The sequence below is a fragment of the Nanorana parkeri genome, unplaced genomic scaffold (assembly GCF_000935625.1).
Source record: "Nanorana parkeri isolate BGI_ZX_2015 unplaced genomic scaffold, ASM93562v1 scaffold65, whole genome shotgun sequence".
Taxonomy (NCBI): Eukaryota; Metazoa; Chordata; class Amphibia; order Anura; family Dicroglossidae; genus Nanorana; species Nanorana parkeri.
The window spans coordinates 314,199-335,501 of record NW_017306333.1 but is presented as its reverse complement, the minus strand read 5'-3'; the positions used below and the strand labels follow the sequence as shown (position 1 = coordinate 335,501).

Genomic DNA, 21,303 nt, shown 5'->3' with positions numbered 1-21,303 from the left:
GGCAAACTTTTCCTGTTTCAAAATTTTCCTCAATTCCTGTCTGGTGGAATGAGTGTCAGCAGAACATGAACTAAAGGAAATTCTCTATGACGGAGCCTCAGATAGTTCTAATCCTGCTCCACTCTGTCCATAACTAGAAAAACTAAATTGACTTGACATACACTTTAAAGTGTTTGTCAAGCCAAAAACACCTTTTCTAGTTTTAGATAGAGTTGGGAAGGATACAACTCCTTTCAGGTTTTTAATGCGGGGCTTGGGTAAAGAGACCTACCCTCACTTCCATGGACATAAACTTACAAGGAACTTGCTGACCAAAGGATACAGAGGGATGGGTTATTACTCTGCTGCTGCTCATTCACTATCCAATCACAAGCTGAGGTCTAGGAGGTTACCTAACTGTATTGTGTTTGAGCTGTGTTGAAAAAAACGGCCAGGACAGCCCAAACACAGATGGTGTGAAGGAGCACTCCAGCATAAAACATATTTGTTATCAATAAAAGAGGATTATCAACTTGTACAACAGCAGAAGCAACAGATCATGGATCATGACAAAGATGGGCAGATCTCTGGTTGTCCACTGTTCTCATTGAGCAACTTTGTGTTTCTAATTGGGCATTGTTGGTTTTAAAGGAAACCTGCACTGTGAGAAACGTGATGACTCCCATTGCAGTCTTCCTACTGACAATATTAGTTGCCTTGCTGGTTCTGGCTTCAATTTTCTTTGAGTCACTGACCTAGAACAAGCATGCAGTTTTGGGAAGTCAGATCCCCTAATCTTCATTCTAAAGCTAGCCATACATGGCCCTGGCTGAACGAGAGAAAATCAAATGCTTCCCTCATCCATGCTAAACAGTTAAAGAAAGCAATCCCTATGTAAAAATAAATCTTCCTGTGCAGATACTGCTGTGAGAACTGCTGAGAACTGCCTTGTGTAGCAGAAGTGTGTCTTTTGACTAGCGGTTAGACAGGATATTCAGTAGCCTGTTTGGGAAATGACAGGAAAGGCTGCCCAGTGTATGTGTGAACTCATGGTCACGTAGGGTGTGAACAATTTGAACATATGTACAGAGATAAAGGAATTATATAGTTAACTATATTTAGAATAATCTCTCTTTCAAGCTACAATCTTCCAAAGCCACTCATTTGAAATCTGCAATACTAAGAAAATAAAAACATAGTGACGTCAATCTTTTATAAGGTCATCAATACTTTGCAGGTTATTGGTTTCTAATGATGACCTGATTTTTACTGATCTAAGTACTGCTGACAATCATTATTTTAGAACATAGGTTATCAGCTAGTACAGGTACATCAAGGGGTTCTTCTCCTGCCTAAATAAACTCATTACATTGAAACAGTAGTACAGCAGTACAGTGCTACTATTACTACATTAGAGTAATAGTACAATTAATACATTACTATTGTTAATATTGCTGTTGTTGGAATTATTATTATTATTAATAACAGTAATATTAATAATAATAATAATAAATTAGTACTATTAGTACATTAGTGCAGCAAATTGTACATAAAATTAACCAGAGGAAGTACTTTTGTAGTTGTATAAAACTCAAAGGATTCTTTGTAAAACAGTATTTCACACTGAGACCACATTGAAAAAAAATCCTGCTTGCTGCATCTTTGGTTCTTGTTTTTGCAAAATGAAATGCATATGAAAAGAGCATCTAAAATGCACCAAACTGCGACTGTAACATACTGCGGTGTGAATATAGGTGTACTTTTAGCTAACTTACACTTCAAAGGTTGGGAATTTAGTAAACACTTGCAAGAGCAACACTATTATAAGGAACACAGGCTGGCTGGTAGCAGGTGAAACGCTACATGCAGACATTTTCCTGCACTGGTAGAGCGAAGAATACACATGTTGTTAGAACATGCATATGTTCTTAGAATACGCAAGTTGTGCACAAGAATTTGCATGCTGTTTGTATGTTTGCACAGCAGTACTATCAGCTGAAGTTGTTAGAGTTAAGCTTGGTAAACATGGAGCGAATTTTGGCTGATTTAGCTGGAATTGGCCAACATTAGATCTGTAGATGGCCCTATCGCCGGCTGAACAGTGCTTGCAGCCAAACTGGTGCAATCACTTTTCAGGTATTCTGTCAGCAGCCGATGCTGCTGTCAGAATACACTGTATACAGCAGGATATGCGTTCATCTGCGACGTTAGCATGGATGGAGGAATCTGTCATATTTTTTTCCTCCAGCCTTGTAGGCCGAACGAAAAAAATATGACCATGTGTACCCAGCCTTAGATCTGATTGGCACATTCGGGTGCCATACTGAGAAAGTAATAGGTTCTTGTCAAAAAGGTTTAGTGCTGCTTTTGCTTACCAGTTTTCTCTTATGAGTTTAGCCCTCTACCCTTCAGCATCTTTTTAGAAATGTAATGTTATATAGCTCTCATAAGTATGTAGGTAGGGTTCCGTTTTATGTTATAGAAGGTAAAGCCTATCACCATCCTCCCAAAATGTAGAAAGATTATAAAAATATGTACCTGTCCATTCGTAGCTGGCAGACAATGCTTAACACATCCACAACACCTTCTTCCTTCATCTGACAACAACCAATAGAAGTAGCAATGAAGCAGCCAGTTCTTCCAATTCCAGCACTGGAATAATACAACAGTCAGTTAATTGTTAAAATATAAAAATCAAAAGTAATAAGTTAAGAGAAAAGTCAGGACTGAATTGGAAGCTTTAGTCTTTTAAGGCCTCTTGTAATAGTAACAGTGACACCTTCACTGTGCTGTACAAAGCCTGTGCAGAGAGCACAGCAGTGGACCTTGCAGGCCCCACCCACTACAGGCTGCCTGCAGAACACTACAGGAGGGGGCGTTGGCAAGACCGGTCACCCTGTACAAGGAGAGAGAGCAGCAGTGAATGGTCCTCATTACAGGAACTCCTGCACACAAAAACATTTTCAGACTGGATTACAGATCTGGAAGAAATACACAAAGCACACAAAGATTCAATTAAGAATACAAATAACTCCTGTATTAAGCCAATAGTTGCTTATCCCAGAGATCAGCTTTAAAATTAATCCGATCATTTTCCTGATCGTATTGCCCACTGAGGTGCATTCATTGGACAGGAGGTCAACAGGTGGATGGGTGTTAACTCAAGTGGTTGGGCTTAGGTCTAAAGTCAGGGAAGACCTTTCCTTAGTAACAAAGTGCAATCAGGAATAGAGAGGCACATAGACAAGAGTTTCCAACTAAACTAATGGTAGACACATTGTAATGACTGTCCCTAAAGAATGACTTTTTTTTCTGGAAATCATTAAAAATGGATGACTTTCTTTCAGTTATACAAGGATGTACACGCTGCTCTTATTTTCCTAAAAAGACATTTTTTTCTAGACGTCCGATGTTTCCTTAGTACATTCCAATCAGTCTCCTGAACAGGAAGCAGGCCTTGTAGAGGAAAACATCTTACGTGTATAGTCAGGATACAAAGTAATTAGAGGTCATACACATGAACTCCTTTAGGAATGTTATTTTTATACGTGGGGAACCAATAGTGACCATATTCCCTGCCAACATTTGTGTTACAGGTATACAGGTTTTATTCAGCATGCTCTTTGTATAATATATCTATTATTAACGTTGCTTTATACTTCTTTTTCATTTTTTTTGTTCTGTTTGTAAATAAAGTGAAATTCTCCAATCATGTATTAAAGTGTTGATTTATTTAGTTGAAGTGGCTGCTTAAATAGTCGATTCCCAAAGGCTCAATTTACAAAGCTTGAACACCTGCCTATGGAGCTCTATTTACAGCCATGCAACTGAAATTTCCAAATTGAATTGGACTCAACTAAAAATAACTTTCACCTTTTTCAAAATACGGACACCTATCCTGGTGTGTTACCTTTGTGCATTGATCCAAACATGCAATATGTACTGCGCCTATTCAGATTGGTGATTTTTACTTGCTCGTTCACATTAGCTGTATAGTAAATCACTACGCTTTTACCGTACAGCTAGTGTCTGCTAACCTTGGAGCCTTGTGTTACTTTTTTTAACGTTATTTGGAGTGTACAAACTGGACACACCATTCAGGCCCCCATGTCTGCATTTTTTTGCAGGGCACCATACTGCAGATCACCCTTGCATTGTAGTGTGAACAGGGCACAGAGAAAACAATTGTTTTCTCTGTGCCCTAGCTGTGACTGGCATTCTTCAGTTGCTGAAAAACACCAGTCAAACCCACAGTCACTGTTAACAAGCATTCAAGTAGAATTCCAGCCCCAAATATTTTAGCCTGTGGCCCTGTTTACCTTTATTTTATGCCCCATAACAGCACCTAGATAGGAAATGGGAAGTAATCTCCCTAAAAGTTTTATGGACAACACTAAAAACCTGACAGAGGATGTATCCATTCCTCATTCAATCCAAAGCTAAAAAAAAAAAAGTTGTCCTGCTGTTTTAAAGCTAAAATACAGGTCTTCATATGGTTCAACCCGGTACTATTAGTAATGAATTGTAACTGATAAATGACTTCTTACCACTTAAATTGTTTCTGCTGAGAGCAGAGCAACCTAAAGGATTTGTAGTTTTTGCACTTATAGTCTACCCCATTCCCCCAGATCTAAAGTACCTAACTCCCCCCAGAGGTGTAACTAGAAACCCCAGGGCCCCCCCACCCCCAATAAAAACATGATTTTGATACCTTTTTTTTTCTTCTATTACATGAAAAGTATGTTTTTTTCTTTTTTCAGGGGTAGTTCACACCAGCTCCAGTGTGTTCAGGCTGATTTAGTGCTGGAACACACTGGATTGCAACCCGTCCAGCCCACTGCGTTCTGGGGTGGGGGTGGGGGGCGTGGCGGTGCATTAAAGTCAATGGCACTGCGGTGTGATCGCCTGCACCGGAACGCATGGCAAATCCGGTCAGAAAAAATAGTGCATGCAAATGGAGTTCCCTGACTGGCCACCCCCCACTACAGCGTCTTCCCCATCCCTCTGTCTGAACTGCGGTCCGCAAGTGTCAAAAACACTGCGTGTGGCGGGCCCTCTTCTTTCTCCCTGGGCTCCCCCCAACTGGCCGAACACCAGGGCCCAGTCACAAATGCGACCGCTGTGACCCTGGTAATTTTGCCTGCGCTTAGTATGGGGCATTTTCACAAGTACATGTGAAAAAACCCAGTATTGGCACTGGTGCATCCCAACTTACTAATATAATGTATTGCTGGGATTTGTAGTCCTGCATAGCTGGTGGTATTCTGCATTGCTGTATAATGATTATACAGCAATGCAGAATACCACCAACTATGCAGGACTACAAGTTCCAGCAATGCATTATAATGTAAATAATACCAGCTTTTTAACCCCCCCCAAAAAAAAACACACACACATTTGTGCATCCCTACTTAATAATATAATGTATTGCTGGGACTTGTGTTCCTGCATAGTTGGTGCTATTCTGTATTGCTGTATAATCATTATACAGTAATGCAGAATAGCTCCAACTATGCAGGACTACAAGTCCCAGCAATACATTATAATGTAACTGATAATAACAGCTTTTAGCCCCCTCCCCCCCCACACACAGGTGCATCCCCACTTAATAATATAATGTATTGCTGGAACTTGTAGTCCTGCATAGCTGGTGTTATTCTGCATTGCTGTATGATGATTATACAGTAATGCAGAATAGCTCCCACACCGGACTTACCTGACTCCTACAGCCGCTCAGCTTCCTCGTCTTTGGCGGCCAGGGGGCGGGGCCGAGTGAAGAGGGTTCGTCCTCTCCCAGTCCCAGCTGAAGAATGTGCTGCCTGGCGGCGCCTGCTGTGTCGGTAGCGGCCCCGTCAGGCAGACAAGTGACACACAGAGGCGTCTCTCTATCCCGCACAGCCGCTCATACATGCAGAGCGGCAGGGGATCAGGGGCTGTATTTGACCTAGCAATACTGGAATTTTGATCAGGTTGCCAGGTCATTATAAGAATTGTTACATCTTCAGAATTTCTTTTCCAGAGATGTACACAAAGTGCAGCCTTATTTGCAAAAATGAAATACTAAATAAAAACACCCACACCATAGAAAAGGTTCTTCATTAAATAAATAATGTCACCGATGTAACCCCAACATCACAATCATAATGAGCGACACGCTGGTGACTCGCTGCAATGATGGTGCTGCCACATCACTTCTCCCATCACAAATGACAGTTCCGACCGACTGATGAATGTCAACAAACTTCCCAGGGATGCTGGGTGGCATCGCTGACTGCATATGGTCATGACCATATTTTGTAAATATTGTCACCTGATATCCCCGTTTTACAATTTGAAACAATCTGGTGGTAAGCTGTCATTTAGTGGCAGTAGTGATACCACCACTAATTGAATGACTTCTGGCTGCAGCAGTCAATGGTTCAGGTTGGCAGACCAACTGCCCAAATCTAGTCATTTTGTTTACCTGCTTGCCTAAATGTGAAACTCAACCCCAGAGGTAAGTTTGGTCAGTGGGGTCACAAGGGGGTGTGGCCCGCACCCGGGTGACACCAAAATGGCTGACAGTCATTTTGGTGTTACCCCTCTAAAAAATTGGGCACTCGGTCATGGATCGAGAGCCCGACATTGTCAGAAGAGAGGAGGGGACCCGACGGCATACCTCATCCCGCTGGGTGAACGTCCCCTCCTCTTTCTGCTGGCGTTTAAAGCTAAGATGGCGGACCATGCATGTGCGATGACGTTACCTTGCTGCAGTATCCGACAACAGATAGATGTAATGGAAATTAGGAATGTGAACAGGATCAATTACCCAGGTATGAAAGCATTGCTGCAGTAGCTCCTTTACAACTTAGAAGCATTCTCTCTCTTAGCCTGTTCATTTAGATTGTATGCCCTTAGGGGCAGGGCCCTCCTTACCATCTTGTCTTGAATTGTATTGTAACTGTAATGTCTTCCTTACATTGTAAAGCGCTGCGCAAACTGTTGGCGCTATATAAATACTATGTAATAATAATAATAATAATTGTAAATTCATTTTGTCCAATGTCATGTCACTACTGACAAATAGCAATGAGAGATACTGCAGCATCACAGAGGCTGAGCTGCCAACTGGTGTAACGGGTGAAGCCCTGTACAGGCTACAGTCTACGATAAGACTGATCCTAGGGGGGTAAATGAAAGTGAATTCTGACAGGCAAGGTGGAAAGCCTTACTCCAGACTGACTATGGTGTCAAATACACTTTTAATAAAATTATAAATGTAACATTTCAGTGATAGACATCCCCATGTTTTTTTTCACCCAGTTGGTGGTTCATCATGTACGGTCATTTGACAAAACTATAAGCCTTGCAAAAGTGAGACTATAGTACTCTGATTTGCAGAAGTCCTCACATTACTGAGTGCGTCAGTATCCTGATTTATGTTAAAACATTTAAGTGTGACCTTCTTTATAATTATCTGCAATATCCTGGCACAGAACAGTCCAAAGCTCCCACTTCCTCACAGCTTTTTACTATAGGTTGAAACTTTAAAGAGAAGGCACAGCAAAAACTGATTCCAAACTGCTCTGTACTCAGCAAATACAGATACATTTATAAAGTCAAATAGATTTTTAGATTGGAAGGGAAGTAGGCTGTCTGCTTTCTGTTATAGTGTTCCATCTGCAATTGCCATCTGCAATGTTATGCTGCATGAACTTATGGCAAAAGTCAGAGCGGAATCCCCAGTATCCAAATCGTATTTCCCCTGTGTCTAAAGTGTTCCATTAAAATGCAGACTGGCATGAAAAAAAAAGCAGTATAAAAAGCCATTTCCTTACATTTACTAAGCAGCTTGAGTGTACTAAAGATTAATATGTGAACCATACAGATAATGCAGCACAGACTAGGATTGCTACTGTCAGGGTGTCTCCTTACAGTGATCAGAAACAGTTATTAGATCTAGTTAGATGTATTTTTTCACCAATAGACTTCTTTTTACAAATGCAATACAAAATAAAACTGATGTACAAAGCTCAGTAAGTAAACCAAAGATACTAATTTTTTTTTCGCACTGCTGAACTTGAGGTACAGCTAGAGACACAAAATATGTGCTGTAAAACCAAGATCAATGCTATTGTATACTTTTGTACCTGCATATAGACAAGTGTTGCCCATATGAGTACCAGCATGGGGTATTGGGATTGTCTGTGCTAATCTGTAACAGTTGTAGGGTACATTGGACAGTGCCTGTGCATCTCCAGCATTTAGCTGTGCTTAGCAACTCTGAAGTAAGCTTTTTAAATGCTAACTATAGTAATCACAAGAAGCAGCAGCAGTGGCGTCACAAGGGGGGTGCGGCCCGCACCCGGGTGACACCATTGGAGGGGTGACACCAAAATGACTCACACCCCCCTCTGAAAAGTCAGGCACTTGGTCATGGACCGAACGCCCGACAGTATCAGAGAGAAGGGGACCTGGCGGCATACCTTATCCCGCCGGGTGACTGTCCCCTCCTCTCTCTGCCGGCGTCCATCACCAAGATGGCCGCCGGCAGGTATCAGAATACTGCCGCGCGTGCGCGATGACGTCATGCGCATGCTCAGTGATGTTTCGTCGGGGTGACACTTGGTTACCGCTCCGGGTGTCACCCAGCCTCGGGACGCCCCTGAGCAGGGCAGCCATCAGAAATTTAGGGGACCATTACACGGTTTTAGGCCGGGCCCCCCCGAGCGCCGCTGGACGCAGGGCTTAGTGACGTGTTGGACGCAGGGCATAGTGACGTGCTGGACACAGGACCCACCTGAGAGTGACCCTGCAGAGCCTACCATAGATGCTCCACAGCCCATCTGAGACTGTGAATGGTGGGCTCTGAAGGGGTCTCAGGTCGGCTGGTCAGGGCTGCATCCCTCCCCTCCCTCCTTTCCTTCCTTCCTAGCTCCTCTTACCTGCACACATGGCCTCGTCTGCCAGAAGGGCCAGGCCTCCGCCTCCTCGCCCTTCACCGTCGGCCGATAGTCATGTAAGGGACCAGGGTGGGCCCCCCAGGCTGCCAGGGCCCCTTACATGAGTATCGGCCGTACTCCCCAGATGGCTGCCTGCCCCTTGTGCAGCAGGTCTGTAGTATAGATTAGTATTTAAATTTAATGCTAGAAGCAATACAGAGCAAGTGTATATATTCACATTTTGTCCACCTGAACAGGTGCATTTCAGACAATGTTTTTAGATGTGTTCAGTGAGCCCTGTAGACACCTATAGACAGTGTTTAGAAGGATTGATCCAGCAAACAATATCAGAGCCCAACTAAAACTTCCTCTGCGATCGCTTTCTTTAAGCACATCAGTGACATCCCCAGTTTTTATTTTAAGATATCTGCAAAATATCTATGTTAAGCTGGTCATACACAGATAACACTTTGTCCAGTTCCTGCTGAATTGGCAGAAATTCAACCTGTGGGTGACACATCCAACTTGACAAAAGCCATTTTCTGAATGTCAAAGTAGTCGATTGGAAAATTGTTGGCTGAAGAGTGACTCCAGCCAATCAGCTTCAGTTACTGTTTAGATATTCTAACAGCTGTCAGAATACAATAGCAGAAAGGGGAGATTCTTTACTCTACGTTAGGGGTCCCCAACCGGTAGTGGTCTGTAGCCTGTTAGGAACTAGGCTGCAGCCGCAGGCAGTCTCCTCAGTGGTCCACCGCCTGCTGCACTTTATTTTTTCTTCTGCTCCTCTGGCCCCACGACCTTGGGGACAGAGATGGCTCTAGTAAACAAAAGCTCCCAGTCCCCAGGTCAGGTGCTCCCACATCCATTCCTGAAAAAGTCCCCTCTCCCTGGGCCTCCTTGCTGAACTGACAGCAGGAGAGAGGTGACTATTTTTTCTTTTTCGGCTGCTGTGGAGGAATATCGGTGCTCTGGCAGCAGATCATTAACTTGAAGTTCCAGACTTCATGGGGCTCTGTTTGTGTGGATTGATCTGCTGGCTCTGGCCGGGCATTCTGACAGCGGCCGGCGTATTGATGAGACTTGTAGTCCTTTATAGCTGATGGTATTATTTTGCATTGCTGTGTGTATTGATGGGATTTTGGGGATATTTCATTATATATTACAATGTAATAGTATTAGAAATAAAGTGCACAATAAATGCGCTTGAATCATCCTGAAACCTTCACCCATTCAATCCCCCGCTCCGGTCCGTGGAAACATTTTCTTCCTGCCAAAAAGGTTGGGTACTGCTGCTCTACACTTTTTAGTATGGATGGAGGAATCATGTGATTTTTCTCATTCAGCCCTGTGTATGGTCAGCTTTAGAGATGTTTAAGGAAAGTTTCAGAAACAGTTTGAGAAAAAGTTTGAGTCCTAGACAAACTGATGTTTCCTGACACCTGCATATACAATTCCTAAAATGACACTATACTCAGGAGTTAAATCCTAAAAATGCATTCAATTACAATAACTATTAACAAAAATGAATCTTATTTGTGTATCACCTGGCTGTAGTTCCTCCAATCGTCCCTGAATTCATACTGACACTGTCCTTCTTTCTGGAGGGTGACTACTTTTGCTCCTCATGGTTCCTGTGTGTGTTGTAAAGTAGTCACTGCTCCAAGCTCACTCCTGTGATGGACTACAATCTTACATCTTGTTTACTAATTTGTATTGAGATTGAAGTCCATCATGGGAGCGAGAATGGAGTGGTGACTACTTTACAACAGACACAAGGACCATGGGGAACAAAAGTAGTCACTCTCCAGAAGGAAGAACACCAATTCAGAGATGATTTGAGGATCTACAGCCGAGTGATACACAAATAAGATACATTTTTGTTAATAGGTAAGGTACAATGTACTTGGTACATTTTTAAGCTTTAACTCCTGAGTTTAGTGTCACTTTAAGAGTAGAACTCATTCTATGTATCATAGAATGTATAACCCCTTACTTGTTTCTGGTGGCAATATTGCAGCCCTTATCACTAAAATGGGACATAAACCAGTATGTGTAACCTAATTTCATACATGTAATCATTCATAGTGGAGATTCAGACTATTTAGGAGCAAAAAAAAGGATTACTGAGCATTACCTGCAGTGCACTACCACAGGACCTCTGCCAGCAAACATTTTTCTGTCATCTTGCACATCCAGCATAAGTTGAAGAAGAGGCTGAGCGCTGTCTGGAGTCTTGTGATCAGGCCAGGAGGTGTACCAGTAATGTTTAACAATTCGTGACTGGCTTCCTTGCTGGAAAGAAAATCGCCTTTAGTACACAACTACACATAAACATACTGTTATTTTGGAACTACAATCTACACAGCATACAATAGATATGATATATTATTTTAACTATAGAAGTCATTACAGTTATTGGAAAGACAACTTTACATATCCATCCCAATTTTTAAGAGGAATCTACCTTTTTGCACATATTTAGGACTTGATTTTCTGGAAGAATACAATGCATAAATTAAGTGTCAACAGGGAAGGTCCATGCAAAACTTGGGGGTGAATGCTGGTGGGTATAAACGCCCACATTTTATATACCTGTTTGGCCCTCCAGTAGCAGGATTGGACAGCTGGAATTTCCAGTCTGCTCTGCCTTCTTCTTAATGGAAAATACATTTACATGGCTGTAGATATCGGGCAGAGGGGGAAACTCAAGCATTGAGATCTTGCTCCCGGAGTATTGAAGCAATAAAGGAAGAGTAAGGGTAACTCAGCAGGCCAGCACCTCTGAGAAATTGTGGGTGAACTACTTGCCATGGGCAACATATTTATCTTTTGCTTTGATAAAAAAAAGCATTATTAAGCATTCTGAAATAAAATGCAATCATAGCACAATGAAACATTACCCATTTTTTACTCAGTGTCCTGCTGTTGCCCACCCCCAACAGGAGACCCTACCAAGTTTGAGTCAAAAGAACACAATTACATAACTTAAACATACTGTGTTGCCTTATGACATCAATTATAAGGCTGTATTTATCCCGTACAATATCAAAAATATTAATTAGATAATGCTTTACCTTTAATGTCAGAATCCGAATAGTATAATAGTCATGTACATTGACACTGTTAACAAGCACTTCAACATTTCCATAAATTCCTCTCTTCTCTGGCCAGTATAGAACACATTTCTGTACAGGGAAAAAAACATTTTGCCAAGTTATCAAACTGAACTCAGCAATAAGTTATTTGAAGTTATTCTGAACTCAGAAGTTATTTAATAGTGTAGTACACAGACAAATTATGAACAACTACAAAAACCATACAGATTAGGTTTCAGAACTTTAGGGTGGTAAGACTAATAAAATATGACTTCCATCTGGCTGCTATAGGTTACTGTACTGAATGCATATTAAAAAAGGCTATTTGTTCTCTTCTAGCCTTAGCATTGCATGTACAGTATATCCACAGTTCTGTGACAAAACAAAAATGTACTCTAGATTAACTACATTTGTACATTTGTAAAACCATATACACAATTTTCTTCAGATATACCCCATTTTCTTTTAACATAAATCCCTTTTTAACCTAGGAATCATTGCACTGTTGGTACCTAATGCACTTGATCCACTATTGTGCAACATAGTTTAATGTAAGCACTATATAAAATAATAACACAATATACACATTAGTCACAGTGTGCAACTAACCTGGTGATCCTTTTAACAAGATGAGATGTGGAGAGTCACTGGAGCTTGCAAATCACTTATAGGCTTAGTGATATCACTGCCTAAAAACCAGTAACAAGCTCCCTTATAAGGTGATTAGGGGGAAAGAAAACATTGAAAAGTTCAGCTGCCACCCATTGTGGAAATGTTCACATTGTCACATTATCTGATCTGCGGCCTCTACTCCTCCCAATGAATCTAAGGGAAATTATAAACATGGGAAACAAAGGACTAAAAATATAGCTTCACTATGACCAGCCTGTTCACTAAACTCTGTTCTGCAAAAAGTTTTGGTTTAAAGGAAAACTCCACTTTCATTACAAAAAAATAATATAGCATATACAAATGCTGCACAAGTCATTTTGTAATGTATAGGGGCTAGTACTGCACTGCAAGGGTTTACTGCTCATTTTCATCTAGGTACTAAATAAAAAAGTTATACTCACCCAAACCTCATAGCTGGCCGGCTGCCACAGAGCTCCCTTACGCACTGCAGCAATGGTATGTCCCTCGACATCTTCACAACCAATACACAGTGTATTAGACGTGATGCCTTGAGGATCCTTAGACTGCTGCAGCGGAGAGGGAGCAAGGCTGGAAGGATCAATCTAAAAGCAAGCCGTCTCCGAGGATTAGGTGAGTATAACGTTTTTATTTTAGCACCTAGACAAAAACAAGCAATTAACCCTTGCAGCGCGGAGATAACCCCACTTCAAGGGTTACTAAACGTTGTGCCCAAAGTTCTTCTTCAATGTCTTTAAAAATGACCTGTCAATTTCAGTTGTGGAGCCGTTGTAATTGTTCTAAAACTGCTCAAAAAATTTAATGTAATATGGTAACCTTGAGGCATTCTGTACACCAGGGGTAGCAAACCTCCGGCCCTCCAGCTGTGGTGAAACTACAAATCCTATGATGCATCTCTCTTCGGGAGTCATGTCTGTGGCTGTGAGATTCTTGCAATGCCTCATATGATTTGTAGTTCCACCACAGCTGGAGTGCCGGAGGTTTGCTACCCCTGCTGTACACGGTTGGTGAAAAGAATGCCCCCAGAAATGTAATTTCCTGCTTGTGTGATTGGCTCACTGATTGTCCCTGAAGTCTGCACTAAAACACAAGTAAGATTTTAGGCATCCCCTTCAATAAAAATGCCATTCTTGGTTAGATACTTCCAAAAGGGTTAATTAATCTAAAAGGATGCCCACTTTCCTTAATAGAACACTGAAAGTTCACCAGATGGTTATTATGAACATAGACCCTCCCATTCAGGAATCAGTCTGGAAAGGACATACTGCAACAGGACTAAGATGAACAGTACGTTCTAAGATGACCAGTACGGACTAAAATGACCAGTAGGGACTAATATGATCAGTACAGGCTAAAGTAACCAGTACAGACTGAGATGACCAGCACGGACTAAGAGGGCTAAAATGACCAGTACAGAACTATACACAGAACTAGCACACCAGTGCTATACACATACAGTACATAGTCGTCTGAAAAGTCTTTTTTTATAGTGCAATGTGCACATTGTGACTTTCTATATAGTAGAGCAACTCAAACCATCTAAGTCAGAAAGATTTGGACTCACTAGTTAGAGTACTGGATTCCAATTATGAGATAGAAGATAGTAGAATTTTACTATGTTTTACTTGATGAACTGAGGCTACGGTAACATTCACAATAATTGAGGTGAATACCAGAAGAGCAGGAAATCAGGTTAAAATGTTATTTTTATTATTTATTCATTTTTATGAGCAGTACCTCATTTTTTTCTTTGAGCTTGGTGATCATAACAATAACAGGAACATCTTCTTGCCAAACCATCTGCCAGAAGTCATTTACTGTATTAATCATTGGTCCTTGTGTAGCAATAAATGTCTTCTGTGTTCCACCATAACCCTGCAGTAAATCAAAGAACTTGTATTTAATTACATAATGTAAAACTTTATGACATTAACATACAACAAGAGAAACTCTAGATTTCATTGAAGGGAATTTATGAAAACTGGAGCAGACAAAATCTGGATCAGTTGCCAAGGGCAACCAATCAGCTTCTCTGTTTCATTTTAACTTAAAGTGACATTAAAGGCAACATTTTTTTTCCCTCCCCTCCATGTAAATGTTAGCACTTACCTTAAATGATGTCTCTTTTTCCGATCTTTCTCTTCTTTCCCCATGTTTTCATCTGTCCCTCCAGCGGTGTGACGTCACTCCGATCCAGCGCTGACTGCCCTGTCTCTCCGATCCAGCGGTGTCTGCAGGCGGGTGCACGCGTCCATAGACTTACCTTGCGTCTCTGCTCGTCTCCCGGCCGAGAATCGGAACTGCGCATGCGCCCGCCCCAAGATCCTTTGCGGCCGTACGAGCAGTTCCTGATTCTCGGCGCGGGAACGAGCGGCGATAACGAGGTAAGTTTTAAATGATTTTAAGCGGGTTTTTTTTTTTTTTACACTTCTTGCCTATATCTACTGCATGCTAGCAGTAGATATAGGCAAAAACAACCGGAGGGTTTAGAACCCCTTTAACTGAACAAACTGAAGAGAGAAGCTGATTGGTTGTCATGCACAGCTGCTCCAGTTTTGATAAATTCCCCCCATTATCTTCTAACATGCCTACATAGCAAGTCACCAGTATAAAATACTTAGGGGGTTATTCACAAAGCTAGCCGAAGGATCAGCTACAGCCGTATTCACTATAGCCCGTATAGATCTCGAAGGTGGCCGAGCGGCTTGGCCGAGCAGAAGGCATATGCTTCAGCTTGACTGTGCCGAAGCAACAGCCGAAGCGAAGGTCGGCCGTTTGCCTTGCAAATGACAGCTGGGCGGAGCCAGCCGAGATCTCCCGGCTGGCTTCGCCCAGTTGTAATGACAGATCAGCGTCCCCAAATGACCTGGGTGGCAGGTGCCGGCCAATAGGAAACAGTTGGGCGGAGCTAGCTTTCACTGTTAGCTCCACCCAATTTTTTATTATTATTGTACTTCAGCTCAGCCGAACATGCAGGGAATTAATAAGATTCACCATACTTTTTGGAATACATTTAAAGCGGAATTTTAATCTGCCTATGTTTTGCCTACACTGATTCCACATTTCCACCATTGTAAACATGCTAATAAAATGTTTAAATATAGCCTTTTTTTTGTATTTTTGACCCAGTGATCTCATCACTGAGTCTCTGTGCTTCTCTCTGCAATGCAGGCAGATCATGGGAGGGGCCAACAGGGTGCTGTTCATAGCTTCCTGAAAACATTCTAGCATTCTGCCACAGTACTCCCCTCAAGATCCTTCAGCCCTGATGCAAACAGTGGGCTGGATTTTGGGAGGGGTTATGCAAATATCAAAATGCCTTGATAAGTGGAAGTCAGTCTGGAGGAGTGGGTGTTCCCAGACAGAATGCATTTGCATGCAATCTGCCCTTGGTGATGCCCACAAGTGATGCTGAGCCTCCACGATTGAAAGAACTGCAATCCTATCAATAAAATGGGCAGGCCAGGGACAGCCAGGCATAGGAGCAAATGGCTAGATGATGCTTTATGTCCCCCAGCCAGGAAATGAGGTGGGATCTATCTGACTTGCTGCAACTTCTATTGAACACTGCTCAGAAAAATAAGAGTAAACAAGTTCAGTACAGTGAAGGAGTCTATTCAACTGTGCAAGGCTTAAGATAAGGCTGGAGTTTGGTTTTAAATTAGGCACCCCAAACAAATAAAACTGCACTCAGTATCTCCAACATAAAGCTTTATTTGTATCCTTAAAGTGACACTAAACTCAGGAGTTAAATCTTAAAGATGCATTCAAGTACCTTAATTATTATAAAAGGGGTATCTTATTTGTGCATCACTCAGCTGTAGATCTTCAAATCATCTCTGAATTGGTGCTGACACTGTCCTTCCTTCTGGAGGGTGACTACTTTTGTTCCCCATGGTCCCTGTGTGTGTTGTAAAGTAGCCACCGCTCCATGCTCGTTCCTGTGATGGACTACAAACCTCATATTTAGTTTACTAATATGTACTGAGACTGTAGTCCATCACAGGATCAAGCTTGGAGTGGTGGCTACTTTAAACCATAGACACATGATCATCCCCATCCCGGACCTCCACGATCCATCCTGGATCATGGAGCTAGCCAATTACACAATTTAAATTAGACAGCACAAAAAGTTGTAATTGCATACCTCTCAGTATCTCAATAATTTCAAAAATGAAACATTAATTTCATCCTTTGTGCGCATACATTGATTTTACCACGATAAGGACAACAACAACATGAACATACTTACCCTGATGAAATTAGCATTTATATAGGTGCTCAATGTATCCTTCACATTCTTTGGTTTCAAACACACTCTACTTACTGGATCTAAGCAAGAAAAAAAAATAAGAGAAGGAACACAAAATTATATAGTCCATATTCAACATAGATTGCAATTATATTTCTTCCTACAATATAAGGTATATATGGAAGCTGTTATCTGCAGACGTTTTTTAAACCTGTAAGTTCATTGTTGAAACAAAGAAAGGTTTTGATTGTCAGGCTTTATGATGTAACATTGTGTATACATAGATCCCCAGAAACACCCGAACCATCATCATTTATCCATGTAGACTAGCCAATAACTGGTATCTGGAAGTTATGAAGATACTTCAGTGCATCTTCTGGCAATATAACAGAAAGGCAATCAGAGCTGGTCAGAGTGCCTGAAACCCAAGGAACAATTATACTTGAGAGCTGGTCAGAGTGCCTGGAACCTGAGGAGCAATTATACTCAGGGGCTGGTCAGAGTGCCTGAAACCAAAGGAACAATTATACTCAGGGGCTGGTCAGAGTGCCTGAAACCAAAGGAACAATTATACTCAGGGGCTGGTCAGAGTGCCTGAAACCAAAGGAACAATTATACTCAGGGGCTGGTCAGAGTGCCTGAAACCAAAGGAACAATTATACTCAGGGGCTGGTCAGAGTGCCTGAAACCAAAGGAACAATTATACTCAGGGGCTGGTCAGAGTGCCTGAAACCAAAGGAACAATTATACTCAGGGGCTGGTCAGAGTGCCTGAAACCAAAGGAACAATTATACTCAGGGGCTGGTCAGAGTGCCTGAAACCAAAGGAACAATTATACTCAGGGGCTGGTCAGAGTGCCTGAAACCAAAGGAACAATTATACTCAGGGGCTGGTCAGAGTGCCTGAAACCAAAGGAACAATTATACTCAGGGGCTGGTCAGAGTGCCTGAAACCAAAGGAACAATTATACTCAGGGGCTGGTCAGAGTGCCTGAAACCAAAGGAACAATTATACTCAGGGGCTGGTCAGAGTGCCTGAAACCAAAGGAACAATTATACTCAGGGGCTGGTCAGAGTGCCTGAAACCAAAGGAACAATTATACTCAGGGGCTGGTCAGAGTGCCTGAAACCAAAGGAACAATTATACTCAGGGGCTGGTCAGAGTGCCTGAAACCAAAGGAACAATTATACTCAGGGGCTGGTCAGAGTGCCTGAAACCAAAGGAACAATTATACTCAGGGGCTGGTCAGAGTGCCTGAAACCAAAGGAACAATTATACTCAGGGGCTGGTCAGAGTGCCTGAAACCAAAGGAACAATTATACTCAGGGGCTGGTCAGAGTGCCTGAAACCAAAGGAACAATTATACTCAGGGGCTGGTCAGAGTGCCTGAAACCAAAGGAACAATTATACTCAGGGGCTGGTCAGAGTGCCTGAAACCAAAGGAACAATTATACTCAGGGGCTGGTCAGAGTGCCTGAAACCAAAGGAACAATTATACTCAGGGGCTGGTCAGAGTGCCTGAAACCAAAGGAACAATTATACTCAGGGGCTGGTCAGAGTGCCTGAAACCAAAGGAACAATTATACTCAGGGGCTGGTCAGAGTGCCTGAAACCAAAGGAACAATTATACTCAGGGGCTGGTCAGAGTGCCTGAAACCAAAGGAACAATTATACTCAGGGGCTGGTCAGAGTGCCTGAAACCAAAGGAACAATTATACTCAGGGGCTGGTCAGAGTGCCTGAAACCAAAGGAACAATTATACTCAGGGGCTGGTCAGAGTGCCTGAAACCAAAGGAACAATTATACTCAGGGGCTGGTCAGAGTGCCTGAAACCAAAGGAACAATTATACTCAGGGGCTGGTCAGAGTGCCTGAAACCTCAGGAACAATTATACTCGAGGGCTGGTCAGAGTGGCAGGAACCTCAGGAACAATTATACTCAAGGGCTGGTCAGAGTGCCTGGAACCTGAGGAGCAATTATACTCAGGGGCTGGTCAGAGTGCCTGAAACCAAAGGAACAATTATACTTGAGGGCTGGTCAGAGTGCCTGGAACCAGAGGAACAATTATACTCATTGGCTGGTCAGAGTGCCCGGAACCTCAGGAACAATTATACTCGAGAGCTGGTCAGAGTGCCTGGAACCTGAGGAAAAATTATACTCAGGGGCTGGTCAGAGTGCCTGGAACCTCAGGAACAATTATACTCGAGGGCTGGTCAGAGTGCCTGGAACCTGAGGAACAATTATACTCAGGGGCTGGTCAGAGTGCCTGGAACCTCAGGAACAATTATACTCGAGGGCTGGTCAGAGTGCCTGGAACCTTAGGAACAATTATAATCAGGGGCTGGTCAGAGTGCCTGGAACCTGAGGAACAATTATACACAGGGGCTGGTCAGAGTGCCTGGAACCTGAGGAACAATTATACTTGAGGGCTGGTCAGAGTGCCTGAAACCTGAGGAACAATTATACTCAGGGGCTGGTCAGAGTGCTGGAACCTATGGAACAATTATACTCGAGGGCTGGTCAGAGTGCCTGGAACCTGATGATCAATTGTACTTGAGGGCTGGTCAGAATGCCTGGAACTTGAGGAACAATTATACTCAAGGGCTGGTCAGAGTGCCTGGAACCCGAGGAGCAACTATACTATACTCTGGCTCTGTGCTTTTCCATCAGAAAGAGGTTGTCACCATAAGTGACTTACACCTATCATAAATTGAAAAAGGGGAATCTCCCCAGTAGGCGGCCTATAATGTGCTCTCTAGGTGGTATCTTGTGCCCTCACGCCTCTGCCACCTTCACCCGACCTGCTCTAACATATGCGTCAGAGGCTGCCAGGCCGTGGGGGATGTGATGCACATCTGGTGGACGTGCCCATTTGTGGCCAGATTCTGGTCTAAGATCTACAGACTCCTCTATTCCATCTTCAACATATCATTACCAAAGGACCCCTGGCAAGCCCTCCTCCATGTTAAAATTCCACAATTCACGTGGCCCCAATGGCAATTGGCCAATTACATATTTTTAGCGGCTAAACAAACAATAGCCCATTCCTGGAAGAAACAAGCCATTCCTGGAAGAAACAAGCCATTCCGATAACGCAATCCCTCATTCGCTAACCGCCCATCGCGCCGCGGCCCCCGGGTGGTGGTCACCACCCTTTCAGTTCTCCACTTTTCCCTTTCTTCTCTCTTCTCTTTATCACTCACCACCTCATTCTACTCCTCCTCTTGCTCCTTCAGTTGGCGGGATAAGGTATGCCGCCGGGACCCCTCCTCTCTCCTGACACTGTCGGGCTCTCGGTCGGTGACTGTCAGTCATTTTGGTGTCACCCCTCCAATGGTGGCACCCAGGCATTATGACATTCTGACGTACTGTTATGTCTTTTGAGCTGTAGATTGCGTTGTGGTGCATCTGGACAGATTTAAGCAGTATTCTCATTCTTAAATCAGTATCCATTTTTATATTTTGTGATTTTTTTTTTTAATACTATGAATTGATGGTGTATTTTTGTTATTTTGTTAAAACATGCTCCTTATTCTAATGATATAGAACAAAAATGACTGTCAAAAATTGAACCAGCAGGTAAAAAGAAATTGATGTATATCTAAAGTCAACACATTTTATTTTTATAAGTTTTAGATAGAGTTGATAAGGTTCATTGGTTGCTAGGACGCAGACAGATGTACCATAGTGACCATAGTGTGAAGTTTTGGGTCTGCCAACATTTTAAAAAACAATGATGTGGCTTGCGGCCCAGGCACTAGCATCCTAGCAACCAATGACTCTGTATGGGCTGCAGAGCATCATTGATTCCTTGGACACAGGTGGCCATGAGTTTAGTTTGCTTTGACGTTATTGAACCTGGATTTTTGGCTGGGTTTGGCAAAACCTTCAAGTGAATCAAACACAGGCCACTTCACTTCAGTGGCATCACAAGGGACATGCGGGGGTGCGGCCCACACTGACTGGACTGACAGTCATTTTGGTGTCACCCCTCTGAAAAGTCAGGCACTTGGCCATGGACCGAGAGCCTGACAGCTGTACGAGAGAGAAGGGGACCCTGGCAGCATACCTTATCCCCTCGTCTCTTTCTCTCAAAGATGGCCGCTGGCAGTTAGGTGCACGTGCGTGATCACCTCCCAGGGGGTGATACTCGGCAGCCACATCTGGTGCTCCCCGGCCTAGGGACGCCTCTGCTTCACTTATCACTACTGACAACAAGCTAAGGTATTTGCTCCCACTTAGGAGAGATTTCCAGTCCATTCAAAAAACGGCGCAATTTACAACAGATTTGTGTAACTGTTAGCAAGGTATATATCAGGGGTAGCCAAACCTCAGCCCTCAAGGTGTGGTGAAACTACAAATCCCTTCATGCATATGGCTCTGCAGTGGCGTAACAACCGGG

At 42.8% G+C, this 21,303-nt stretch overlaps 1 protein-coding gene across 1 annotated transcript in view; it reads right to left on the bottom strand.

The window, feature by feature from the left end:
* Positions 1-21,303, bottom strand: part of PTPRR (protein tyrosine phosphatase, receptor type R) — a 123,266-nt gene that overhangs the window by 1,304 nt on the left and 100,659 nt on the right. Inside the window, exons 9-13 of the mRNA XM_018576388.1 lie at positions 16,902-16,981; positions 14,387-14,524; positions 11,978-12,088; positions 11,038-11,195; positions 2,518-2,631 (exon numbers count right to left, since the gene is read on the bottom strand). Of these exons, the coding sequence (XP_018431890.1) occupies positions 2,518-2,631; positions 11,038-11,195; positions 11,978-12,088; positions 14,387-14,524; positions 16,902-16,981 (601 nt within the window). The remainder of the gene's footprint in view (positions 1-2,517; positions 2,632-11,037; positions 11,196-11,977; positions 12,089-14,386; positions 14,525-16,901; positions 16,982-21,303) is intronic.